The sequence below is a fragment of the Phyllostomus hastatus genome, unplaced genomic scaffold (assembly GCF_019186645.2).
Source record: "Phyllostomus hastatus isolate PE091 unplaced genomic scaffold, TTU_PhHast_1.1 phas_contig_524, whole genome shotgun sequence".
Taxonomy (NCBI): Eukaryota; Metazoa; Chordata; class Mammalia; order Chiroptera; family Phyllostomidae; genus Phyllostomus; species Phyllostomus hastatus.
The window spans coordinates 4,628,418-4,641,852 of record NW_025333900.1 but is presented as its reverse complement, the minus strand read 5'-3'; the positions used below and the strand labels follow the sequence as shown (position 1 = coordinate 4,641,852).

Genomic DNA, 13,435 nt, shown 5'->3' with positions numbered 1-13,435 from the left:
AGAATAGAGTTCCCTTTTCTCTACATCCCCAGCAGCAATTGTTTGTGGATTTATTAATTATAGCCATTTTGGCAGGTGTGAAATCATATCTCATTGTAGTTTTAATTTCCAGCTCTCTGATGGCTAGTGATGGTGAGCAATTTTTCACATGCCTATGGTCCATTTGCATGTCCTCGGAGAAGTGTCTATTCAGGTCCTTTGCCCATTTTTTAATTGGATTGTTTGTCTTCCTGGTGTTGAGTTGTATGAGATTTTTATATATTTTGGAGATTAAACCTTTGTTCGATGTATCATTGGCAAATATATTCTCCCATGAAGTTAGTTCCCTTTTATTTTGATGATGGTTACTTTAGCCATGCAGAAGCTTTTTGATTTGATGTAGTTCCATTTGTTTATTTTTCCCTTAACTTCCCTTGCCCTAGGAGACGTATCAGCAAAAATATCACTATGCGGGATATCTGAAATTTTACTTCCTATGTGTTCTGCTAGGATTTTTATGGTATCATAGCTTATATTTTATAAATCTTTTAGCCATTTTGTATTTATTGTGGTGTATGATGTAAGCTGGTGGTCTAGTTTCATTTTTTTGCATGGACCAGTCCAGTTCTCCCAACACCATTTGTTGAAGAGGCTATTTTTATACCATTGTATGCTTGTGCCCCCTTTGTCAAATATTAATTGACCACAGAGACTTGGGTTTATTTCTGTGCTCTCTATTCTGTTCCATTGATCAATGTGTCTGTTCTTATGCCAGTACCAGACTGTTTTGATTACTGTGGCCTTGTAGTATAGTTTGATATCAGGTATTGTAATCCCTCCAACTTTGTTCTTTCTGAAGATTGCTCAGGCTATTCAGGGTTTTTAATTTTTTTTGGTCCCATGTAAATTTTTGGAATATTTGTTGTATGAAATATGCCATTGACATTTTAATAGGAATTGTGTTGAATCTATAGATTACTTAGGGCGGTATGCACATTTTAATTATGTTAATTCTTCCATCCAAGAACAGGGCATAAGTTTCCATTTACTTACATCTTTCTCAGTTTCTCTCTTCAGTGTTCTATAGTTTTTCAAGTATAGGTCTTTTACCTCTGTTTAAATTTATTCCTAGGTATTTTATTTTTTTGTTGTTGTTGTTACTGTAGTACGTGGGATTTTCCCCCTTGGTTTCTCTTTTTAATAGTTCATTATTGGTGTACAAAAATGCCATCAATTTCTGAGTATTGACTTTGTATTCCGATACTGTACCGAATTTCCTAATTAAATCAAATTGTTTTTTGTGTAGTGTGTAGGGTTTTCTATGTCCTCTATTGTGTCACTTGTGAATAATGACTGTTTTACTTATTCCTTTTCAGTTTGGATGCCTTTTATTTCTTCTTGTCTGATTGCTGTGGCTAGAACTGGAATCTTTTTGTTTCTAGTACTATGTTGAATAAAAGCATGAAAGTGGACACCCTTGTCTTGTTCCTGATCTTAATGGAAACACGTCTAGTTTTTGCCCATTGAGTGTGACGTTGACAGTAGATTTTTCATATATGACCCAATTATGTTCAGGTATGTTCCTTCTATTCCCACTTTGCAGAGTGTGTTTATCATAAATGGGTGCTAGATTTTATCAAATGCTTTTTCAACATCTATTGATAAGCTGATGTAATTTTTGTTTTCCATTTTGTTTCTGTAATATATTATGTTTATTGATTTGCGAATATTGTGCCATCCTTGCATCCATGGAATAAATCTCACTTGGTTATGGTGTATGATCTTTTTAATGTATTGCTGGACCTGGTTTGCTAATATTTTGTTGAGGATTTTAGCATCTATGTTTATGAGAAATACTGGCCTGTAATTTTCTTTGTTGAGTTTTTACCTGGTTTTGGAATTAGGATAATACTGGTCTCATAAAAAGAGTTTGGGAGTCTTCCCTCTTCTTAAATTTTGGAATAGTACGAGAAGGAGAGGTGTTAGTTCTTCTTGGAGTGTTTGGTAAAATTTGCCTGTGAAGCCATCTGGTCCAGGGCTTTTGTGTGTCAGGAGATTTTTTTATTATTGCTTCAGTTTCATTAGATGTTATTGGTGTATTCAGTTTTCTACTTCAACCTGATTCAGTTTTGGAATGTTGTATTTTTCTAGAAATACAAATTATCCATTTCACCTAGGTTCAATTTCTTGGCATATAGTTGTTTATAGTAATTTCTTACAATCCTTTGTATTTCTGTGGTATCAGTTGTTCTTTTCTTTCATTTCTGATTTTATTTATTTTGGTCCTTTTCTTGATGAGTCTGGTTAAGGGTTTGTCTATTTTCGTTTATCTTTTCAAAGAACCAGCTCCTGGATTCATTGATATTTTGAATTGTTCTTTTCGTCTCCGTGTCATTTAATTCTTCTCCAATCTTGATTATTTCCTTTCTTCTACTCACTGGGGCTTTGTTTATTGTTGTTTTTCTAGTTCTTTTAGATGTAGGGTTAGGTTGTTTATTTGAGATTTTTCTATCTTCTTCAGGTAGGCCTGTGTTGCTATGAATTTCCCTCTCAGGACTGCCTTCACTGTGTCCCATAGGTTTTGGATTGTTGTGAGTTCATTTTCATTTGTTTCCAGATCCTTTTTTATTCCTTCCTTGATCTCAGTGTTAACCCATTCATTGTTTAATAACTTGTTCACCCGTTGTGTATTTGAATGTTTTTGAGTTTTTTCATTGAGGTTGGTTCCTAGTTTCAAGCCATTATGATCCAAGAAAATGCTTGATATGATTTCAGTTTCCTTGAATTTGTTAAGGTTTGTTTTGTGTCCTACCATGTGGTCTCTCTTTGAAAATGATCTGGGTGGGTTTAAAAAGAGTGTTTATTTTCCTTCTTTGGGGTGAAATGTTCTGTAAATGTCAATTAAGTCCATTTGTTCTAGAGTGTCATTTAATGCCCCAATATCCTTGATTTTTTGTTTGGAAGAGTTATCCATTGTTGGCAGTATGATGTTAAAATCCCCTACAATGACTGTGTATTGCTGTCAACCTCTTTCTTAAAGTCCTCCAAGATTTTCTTTATAATGTAGGTGCTCCTATGTTAGGTGCATATATGTTTACGGGGGTTATATCCTTTTGTTGGACTACTTTCTTAAGCATTATGTAGTAACCTTCTTTGTCTTTTGTTATGGCATTTTTTAAGTCTATTTTGTCTGATATAAGTATTGCTACCCCAGCCATTTTTCATGTGCCTTTGCACGGAATATTTCTTTCCATCTCTTCACTTTCAGCCTGTGTAAATCTTTTGTTCTGAGGTGGATCTCTTGTAGACAGCATATATGTAAGTTGTGTTTTATTACCCATTCAGCTACTCTGTGTCTTTTGATGGGAGCATTTAATCCGTTTACATTTAAGGTGAATATTGATAGGTTGCCATTGATTCATTGCCATTGATTGGTTGCCATTTTATCCCTTCCTACCTGTGTTCCTCTCTCTCTCCATGTCTTCTTAAAGCAGTTTCTTTAGCATCTCTTCCAATGCTAGTGTAGTGGAGATGTACTCTTAGCCTTTTTCTTTAATGTGGCAAGTGCTTTATTTTGCCTTCCATTTTAAATGAGAGCCTTGCTGGATAAAGTAGTCTGGGTTTCAGGTCCTTGCTTTTCATTAGTTGGTATATTTTGTGCTAGTCTCTTCTGGCTAGTGTTTCTGCTGAGAAAACAGCTGATAGCCTTATTGAAGCTTCCTTGGATGTTACTACCTATTTCTCCCTTGCTGCCTTTAAGATTCTCTCTTTGGCTTTAAATTTTGCTCTTTAAATTGTGATATGTCTTGGAGTGGGCCTCTTTGGGTTCCTCTTGCTTGGGACTCTCTGTGCTTCCTGAACTTTTTTCTTCACCAATGTAGGGGAGGTTTTTTCATTATTTTTCAATAGGTTTTCTGTTCCTTGCTCTCTCTTTTTTCCTTCTGGTGTCTCCATGGTGCAAATATTGTCATATTTTATATTGTCTCAAAGCTCTCTTAAACTGTCCTAGTTCTTTTTGAATAATTTTTTTGTTTTGTTGCTCTGAGTGTTTTTTTTTCTACCTTTTTTCCTCTGTTTCTTCTAACCTGTATTCCTAGTCCTAGTGTATTCTTCATTTCGGATGTTGCATTCTTCATTTTTACCTGGTTCTTTTTCTTTTGGTATATTTTACTGATTATGCTATTGCTATTGTCCCATTTGTTTCTTCACTTCATCCCCCTCCACCTGGTACTCCCCATTCCCTCCAGCATTCCCCTTTGTCATTAGTTCATATCCGTGTGTTGTACATATAAGATTTTTGGCTTCTCTGTTTCCTGTACTATTCTTAACCTCCCCTTGTCTATTTTGTACCTACCAGTTATGCTTCTTGTTCCCTGTACCTTTTCTCCCATTCTTCCCCATCTCCCTCTCTGCTGATAACTCTCCATGGGATCTCCATTTCTGTGATTCTGTTCCTGTTCTAGTTGTTTGCTTAGTTTGTTTTTATTTTTGTGTTTTTTTTAGGTTCAGTTTTTGATAGTTTGTTGTCACTTTACTATTCATAGTTTTGATCTTCTTTTTCTTAGATAAGTCCCTTTAACATTTCATATAATAAGGGCTTGGTGATGATGAACTGCTTTAACTTGACCTTCTCTGGGAAGCATTTTATCCGCCCTTACATTTTAAATGATAGCTTTGCTGGATAGAGTCATCTTGGATGTAGATCCTTGCTTTTCATGACTTTGAATACTTCTTTCCAGCCCCTTCTTACCTGTAAGGTTTCTTTTGAGAAATCAGTTGATAGTCTTATGGGGACTCCTTTGTAGGTAACTGTCTCCTTTTCTCTTGCTGCTTTTAAGATTCTGTCCTTATCTTTAATTTTGGGTAATTTAATTATGATGAGCCTTGGTGTGTGCTTCCTTGGGTCCAGCTTCTTTGGGACTCTCTGGGCTTCCTGGACTTGTATGTGTATTACCTTCACCAGATTGGGGAAGTTTTCTTTCAGTATTTTTTCAAATAAGTTTTCCATTTCTTGCTCTTTCTCGTCTCCTTCTGGCACCCCTATGCTTCAGATGTCGCAATGTTTAAAGTTGACCCAGAGGTTCCTAAGCCTCTCCTCACTTTTTTTTTGAATTCTTGTTTCTTCATTCTGTTCCAGTTAAATGTTTATTTCTTCCTTCTGTTCCATATTGTTGATTTAAGTTTTGGTTTCCTTCCCCTCACTGTTGCTTCCCTGTATATTTTTCTTTATTTCACTTTGCATAGCCTTCACTTCTTCCTCTCCTTTGCATCTGTACTCAGTCTTTTCTGTGAGCATCCTGATTCCCAGTGTTTTGAAGTCTGCATGTGATAGGTTGGCGATATCCTTGTCACTTAGTTCTTTCTCTGGAGTTTTGCTCTGTTCTTTCATTTGGGTCATATTTCTTTGGACGCATTTGTTACATTGTAAGGGGCAGAGTCTTAGGTATTTGCCAGGTCAGAGCAACTCACTTCACTGCATTGTGGTGCTATATGTGGCAGAGTGGTCAGAGAGGGAACAATGCTACTTGTTCAGCTCTCGCTTCACTTTCAGTCACTTGCCTGCTCTACCTACAAGTGAATTGTGTTTTTCTGGTGCTGATTCCCAGGTGGGTGGGTTTGTGTACATTCTCAGACACCATGGACTTCTCCAGTGGACTCTCTTGTGAGACTGGCAGTTTTTCTCACCACCACAATCCCCACAGGTTTTTATAACAAGAGGTTCTGAGGCTTTCTTTTCCCACGTGGAACCCTGGGTTGTGGGTTTGCCTCGCTCCCCAGTAACAGCTGGTTTATCGCCAGGTCCTTCTGGTCTATCCACAGACGAATATAGGACAACCCAGTCTGCCAGCCATTGCCTTGCCCACCCAGTATGCCAGCTGCAACCTTGCTGCGGGTTCTTTCTGCCCTGGCTGCCTGTCTGCCCCTCCCACCAGTCTGGATGAATGTTTCTTCTTTAACTCCTTGGTTGTCTGACTTCCATACAATTCTGTTTTCTGGCAGTTCTGGTTGATTTTTGTTTTAAAATTGTTTATTATCCCTCCTTTGGTTGTGTGAGGAGGTGAAGGGTATCTACTATCTAAGTCTACATCTTTGTGGCAAGCTCCCCACCTGGTTCTTAATAATAGTTTCTGTGTCCTTTTTCACACTGTTGTAGTTCTCACAAAGATCTTTGTAACTCTAATAATTTCCTTGCAAGTTCTCACTAAGTTCCTTTAGCATCCTTACAACCATTTTTTTAAACCTCTGTGTCTTTAAATTGCTTGCTTCAATTTCACTTAGCTCCTTTTCTAGGGATACCTCCCTTCCTTTCAGTTGGGGGTTGTTTCTTTGTTTCTCTATTTTGGGTGACTCTTTTTGTTTGTTTCTGTGTATTAAATTGATCTGGTTTGACTCCCTGACTTCATGGGGTGGCCTTCTGTGGTAGGAGTCCTGTGAAACTCGGTGGTTCAATCTCCCAGATCCCCTGAGCTGGATGCGCTAGGGATGCCCTTTATGCAGTTTACGTGAGCTCTTTTATTGTTTTCGGGTTTTGGTTGTTGAAGGCTCATGCATTTGTGGGTCTTCCCCTTTGGCTGGCTGACAGAGTTTCAACTCCTGATGTCTTCTGTGCTGTCATAGAGGTGCATAAAGGTGGAAAGAGAATAAGAATGTTATAAGAAAGAAAAAATGAGTATGAGATGACTAAAGGAAAGAAAAGTGATTTTTAGAGGATAGAGGGAGGAGAAACAGTAAGAGTAATGAATAGAAACAAGAAGAAGAAGGGGAAAAGATATTTACAACAAAAATAAGAAAGAGGATAAGGAAGACAAAATGATGTAAGAAAAGGAAAGAGTAAAATATGAGATTTGTAATAAAAAATAGTGAAAAAAATAGGAAAAATTTGAAGAAAAATGTTAAAAACATATGCAAAAGAAAAAAGGCATATAATGAAAAAGACTGAGGTAGTGTTTGTCCCAGCAGAGTTTGGTGCTTGTCTGCTGGTTTCTCCTTTTGGATACTACGCCTCTGGTTTTCTGAAGCTAGTGTAAGCTGATGTCAGATGTTTTCCCCATGTAGCTCTAGGCAGCCTGTTTGGAGCTAAAAGCGATTCACATTCTGTGGTTGTCTCCTCCATGCTTGGCTCATCCAGGGTGGTCCTCACTGCACTGTGTTGCTGGCTGTTTATCTGCACTATGCACAGGGTTGGATCCACTGACCGCAGAAAGCAGCATAGTTACCTCTTCCACTGGCCTCTGCCTGCTGTCTTGCCGTTAGTGTAGCTGCTGCCCTGTCTGTTTCTGAAACGGCTTCTGGTCAAATTGGGAGAGCAGGACCCCTGGATCTGCTGTGGAAGGTGCCATTCAGACTTCAGGGAAGATGGTGGATGTGTTCACACATCTGAGTCTGTCCCAGATTATTTCTCTGAATTCTGCAGGGCGAAGCCCCTAATCAGGTAGCAGGTGGGGCCTCCAGAGCCAAGAATTTGGGTCTGATGGTGCTCCTAGGCTTTCCTGTGAGGGAGAAGCAACAGCCTGGTTCCCGGGAGAGTTTATGGAATGGCTGTGCCCTAAAACCAGTCTCTAATACCTGTGAATCTGTCTGTGTTGCTGTCTTCATGGCAAGGGATAAGGTGCAGGTTGGGGGAAAGTAAGAAAGATGCTGGTTGTGGCAAGCAGGATTTCAAAGGGTGTGGCAAGGGGAATCCCAAATTGGGTTAAGTGGCTTACAGAGGCTGGGGCAAGTGGGTTTTTCCACAGGATGGGGTAATTGTTTTTACCCTGGGAGGGGCTTGTTCTTAAGAAAAATGGCTGCTACAGTATGGTGTTATATCCCAGCACCAGGAACCCAGCAGCAGGTCCCCTATGGCTCTCCCCCACCTGCCCACTCCTGATTCTCCTTGCCCCACTGTTGACAGTGCTGCCCTCCTTTTACCTGAGCCAAAGGTGAGTGGCCAGGAATGTGAATCCTGTGTGTTAGCCCCTTATAACAAAAGAAAGGGAAAAAAGGAAAAAAAAAAGGTGGCTTTCTCTCCAGTGGGATCCATCTTTCTCTGTTAGGCAAAAGAAATCCATGGCCTTTCATCACTGGGTGCTTCATGGGTGGGTGATCCCAACACTGGTGCTCATACTTGGGAGCTGGGTCTGAGGTCCAAGCCTCACTCCTCTCTGGGGGAAGCTCCCTCAGCTGTGCGGGTGCCTCAGCCACCACCTGTAAAATTGGTGCCAGCCCCTTTCGAGTCCCTACCTTGGTTAAGTACCTCAGTTGTTTATTTTGGGTGGATATTCCCCTCTTTATTTTTATTTTCAGCTTGGTTCTGGGAGGCACTGTGAGATAAACTCTCCTACTCCACTGCCATCTTGCCACCAGCTGGTGTCATTTTTTAATAAAGTAAAGCATATGACCAAATTTCACTTTAAACATAGAAATCATGAACTTTTTTATAAAAATTATTATTTTGTTCTACATTAAAGTGTTTATTATATTATTAGTTCTGAAAATAATCTAGAGGGCAGAGTGATGGTTGATAGAGATATTATGGTATGTGAACTTTCAAATAAAGCAATACATTTTTCTAAAAGTTTAGGTAAGCTGTCATTTTAAATATTTCACATTACAATTGACAATGTCAAAATCTTTGTATGTAACTTTTTTTCCTATGTAAAATAAATGTTTCTTTTGGCAGGACTGTTTCCTCTTTGCCAAAATACTCTGCTGGACTAGAACTACTTAGCAGGTAAGTATTTTCATTTAAATAAGAAGATTATGCTTCTGACTATTTTATTGTCTAAAAATATTTTATAATTTGGCAGGTAGAAACCTTAAAACAACTAAATTTTATCTGAACATTGGGAATCATTTACTTCTCTGAGGGGCTTTTACTTTTCATGGGTTAGTACAAAGGCCATTAAGACTTTGAGCAGATTGATCAGTATTGTACTTACTAGTCAATACTTTATTACAGGTACTTATTATGCTCATAGTTTCTTTGTCACAAGAAAGTCTTTTCTCTTTAGAACTAATATTGAGTTAAAGAAAAACCATTTTAAATAGCAGATCTCTAAATCGTATTTTTTAATAATAAAAATTGTGATAAAATACACATAACATTTACCATCTTAGCCATTTTTAAGTGTACAATTCAATAGTGTTAAGTACATTCACACTGTTGTGCACCCAATCTCCAAAACTCTTTTTATCTTGCAAAACTGAAAGTCTGCCTATTAAACAACAACTCCCCTTTGTCCCCTTCCTTTCCCTTCCCTTCCCACTCACTCATCTAAAGCAATTTCCAGTCCTGCAAGCTCTGTACACAGTAAGTGCCCTGTTCAGGTCTACCATTTTTATCTTTTATACCATATTTTTAGTGTACTTTTTCTATGTTTAGATGCACAAACACAATTGCATTACAGTTGCCTACAGTAATTAGTATAGTAACATTCTGTACAGGTTTGTGTAGCCTAGGAGGAATAGGCTATATCATATAGTCTAGGTGTGCAGTGAGCTATAACATCGAGGTGTGCATAAGTACACTCCTGTTAGCAGGATGACAGAATCGCCAGTGACACATTTCTCAGAATACATCTCCATTGTTAAGTGACGCCTGACTGTATACCATATTGTTCCTGTGCGTTCATCCTTTAATGGCCACTTGGGTGGCCTCCACCTTTGGCTATTGTGAATAATGCTGCTGTGAATACGGGTGCACAAATACTCCTCCAGACCTGCTTTTAGTTTTTTGGGGTATTTACCAGAAGTGAAATTACTGCATCATATGTTAATTCTATTTTTAATTTTGTAAAGAACTACTACACTATTTAACATAACAGCTGTTACCATTTTACATTCCCATAGCAGTGCACAACAGTGCCCTTTTCTCCACATCCTCACCAAAACTTATTTCTTCAGTTTTTTTTATTTATTTCTTTGTAGATATTATGATTGGTGTTAGGTGGTATCTCATTGTGGTTTTGATTTGTGTTTTCCTAATGATTGATGATGATGATGATCATCTTTTCCTGTGCTTATTGGCCATTTGTGTATTTTTAGAAAAATGTATATTCAAGTCCTTTGTCCATCTTTAGATAGGGTGGTTGTTTCTATTGTTGAGTTTTAGGAGTTCTTTACATATTCTGGATATTGATCTTTTATCAGATACATGATTTGCAAATCTCCTCCTCCTTCTGTGAATTGCCTTTTTACTCTGTTGATTGTGTACTTTGGTACACAAGTTTTTGATTTTGATGGATGGTCTAATTTGTTTAATTTTTTTGTTGTTGTTGCCTCTGCCTTTGATATTATATCCACGAAATCACTGGCAAATACAATGACATTAATCTTTCCCTCATGTTTTCCTCCAAGAGGTTTATAGTTTTAGTTCTTATATTTGTACTTTTGATCCATTCTTAGTTGATTTTTGTATATAGTTTTAAGTGAGAGTCCAGCTTCATTCTTTTGCCATGGATATCCAGCATTTCCAGCACCATTTGTTAAAAAGACTGTCCTTTCCTTATTGAATAGTCTGTGTACCCTTGTCAAAAATTATTTGACTGTATATGTGAGGATTTATTTCTGGGCTCTCCATTTTATTGATCTGTATACCAGTACCATCCTGATTTGATTACTATAACTTTGTAGTAATTTCTGAAATCAGGAAGTGTGCGTCCTTCAACTTTGTTCTTTTTTTCAAGATTGTTTTTGTTATTTAGGGTTTCTTGAGATTTCATACGAATTTTTGAATGGATTTCTTTCTACTACAAAGAATGTCATTGGAAGTTTGATAGGGATTGCATTGAAATTGTAGATCACTTTGGGTATTAATGACAGCATTTTAACAATATCAAGTCTTTCTATCCATGAACATGGGATATTTTCCATTATTTTGTCTTCTTTCTTTCATCAGTGTTTTGTACTTTTTATCATTACAGTCTTTTATTTGTTTCATTAATTCCTAAATTCCTTTCTGATGCTATTTTAAGTGGAATTGTTTTCTTTGTTTTTTTTTTTTTTTGGATTATTCATTGTTAGTATATAAAAATGTGGCTTAGTTTGTGTGTTGATATTTCTAGTCTGCTTTGCTGAATTCATTTATTAGTTTTAACAAGATTTGTTTTTATGGAACCTTTAGGGTTTTCTACATATAAGATAATATTGTCTGCGAACATTTAAAAACAAACGACCAGAACTGCCAGAAATATCAAACTGTACAGAAGTCTGTCAACCAAGGAGTTGAAGAAGAAACATTCATCCAGACTGGTAGGAGGGACAGAGATGAGTAGCCAGGGAGGACAGGATATGTGGTAGGCAGCACCTGGAGGACTAGGTGGGCCAGGCTTCGGCAAGTGGACAAGGGCAGGCAAGGCAGCACCAGGCAAACCAGGAGGTCCCACATTTGTGTACAGATAAACTGGGAGGAACAACTGGGGAGAGAGACAGACCGTGCAACCCAGGGTTCTAGCACAGGAAAATAAAACCTCAAAACCTCTGGCTTTAAAAACCTGTGGGGTTTCAGTGGCAGGAGAAACTCCCAGACTCACAGGAGAGCTTGCTGGAGAGACCCATGGGGTCCTAGAATGTACACAAACCCACCCACCCAGGAATCAGCACCAGAAGAGCCCAATTTGTTTGTGGGTAATAGGAGAAATGACTGAAAGCCAGCCAAGAGCTGAGCAAGCAGCATTTATTCCCTCTCTGACCCCTCCCCCATAGACAGTGCCACAGTGCAGCAACATGGGTTGCCCCATCCTGGTGAGTACCTAAGGCTCTGCCCCTTACAATGTCACAGGTGTGCCGAGAACAAAAAAAAAATATGGCCCAAATGAAAGAACAGATCAAAGTTCCAAAAACAGAGCTAAGCAATGAAGAGATAGCCAACCTATCAGTTACAGGGTTCAAAACACTGGTGATCAGGATGCTCACAGAATTGGTTGAGTATGGTCACACACACACACAAAAAGAGGAAAACTGAAGGCTGGGCAAAGTGAAGTAAAGAAAAATATACAGAGAACCATCAGTGAAGGGAAGGAAACCAGGACTCACATGAATGATTTGTACCACAAGAAAGAAATAAACATTCAACCAGAACAAAATGAAGAATCAAGAATTCAAGAAAATTAGGAGAGGCTTGGGAACCTCCAGGACAACTTTATACATTCCAACATCTGAATCATAGGGGATACCAGAAGGAGAAGAAGAGCAAGAAATTGAAGACTTATCTGAAAAAATAAAGAAAGAGAACTTCCCCAGTCTGGCGAAGGAAACAGACTTCCAGGAAGTCCAGGAAGCTCAGAGAGTCCCAAAGAAGTTGGACCCAAGGAAGCACACACAAAGGCATATCATAATTAAGTTACCCAAGATTAAGGATAAGGAGAGAATCTTAAAGCAGCAAGAGAAAAGGAGACAGTTCCCTACAAAGGAGTCCCCGTAAGACTATCAGCTGATTTCTCAAAAGAAACCTTACAGGTAAGAAGGGGCTGGAAAGAAGTATTCCAAGTCATGAAAGGCAAGGATCTACATCCAAGATTGCTCTATCCAGCAAAGCTTTCATTTAGAATGGAAGGGCAGATAAAGTGCTTCCCAGGTGAGGTCAACTTCAAGAAGTTTATCATCACCAAGCCCTTATTATATGAAATGTTAATGGGACTTATCTACGATAAAGACACAGATCAAAATTATGAATAGTAAAATGACAACAAACTCACCACTATCAACAGCTGAACCTAAAACAAAAACAAAAATGAACTAAGCAAACAACTATAATAGGAACAGAATCCCAAAACTGGAGATCACATGGAGGGTTATCAATGGGGAGGGGAAAAGGGAGGGGAGAGAATGGGGGAGAATGTACAGGGAGTAAGAAGCATAAATGGTTAGTACAAAATAGATAGGGAGATGTTAAGAATAGTATAGGAAATGGAGAAGCCAGAGAACTTATAAATTTGGCCCAGGGACATGAACTAAGGGGTGGGAGAATGCTGGTGGGGGGCAGTGTGCAGGGCAGAGGAGAATAAAGGGAGAAAGAAATGGGACAACTTTAATAACATAATCAATAAAATATACTTACAAAGAAAAAAAGTATTGTCTGCAAACAGATACAATTTTACTTCTTCCCTTTCAGTTTGGAAGCGTTTTATTTCCTTTTCTTGCCTAATTGCTTTGGCTAGATCTTTCAGCACTATGTTGAATAGAAGCAGCAAAACTGGGCATCTTTTTCTGATTTTGGAGAAGTGTTTGATCTTTCTCCATTGAGTATGATGCTACTGTGATTTTTTTTTCATATATTATTTTTATTATGTTGAGATAGTTTCTATTGCTAGTTTTTTTTTCAGTTTTTAACCATAAATGGTTATTAACTTTTGTTAAATGCTTTTTTAGCATCAAGTGAGATTATCATGTTTTTTCCCCTTCATTTGGCGGTTGGGGGGGAACCAGTTGTTCATGATGTATAATCCTTTTAATATGCTGCTGAATTCAATTTGCT

At 38.1% G+C, this 13,435-nt stretch overlaps 1 protein-coding gene across 1 annotated transcript in view; it reads left to right on the top strand.

Moving 5' to 3' along the window:
* Positions 1 to 13,435, top strand: part of DTNBP1 (dystrobrevin binding protein 1) — a 183,951-nt gene that overhangs the window by 10,433 nt on the left and 160,083 nt on the right. Inside the window, exon 3 of the mRNA XM_045847207.1 lies at positions 8,642 to 8,692. Within this exon, the coding sequence (XP_045703163.1) occupies positions 8,642 to 8,692 (51 nt within the window). The remainder of the gene's footprint in view (positions 1 to 8,641; positions 8,693 to 13,435) is intronic.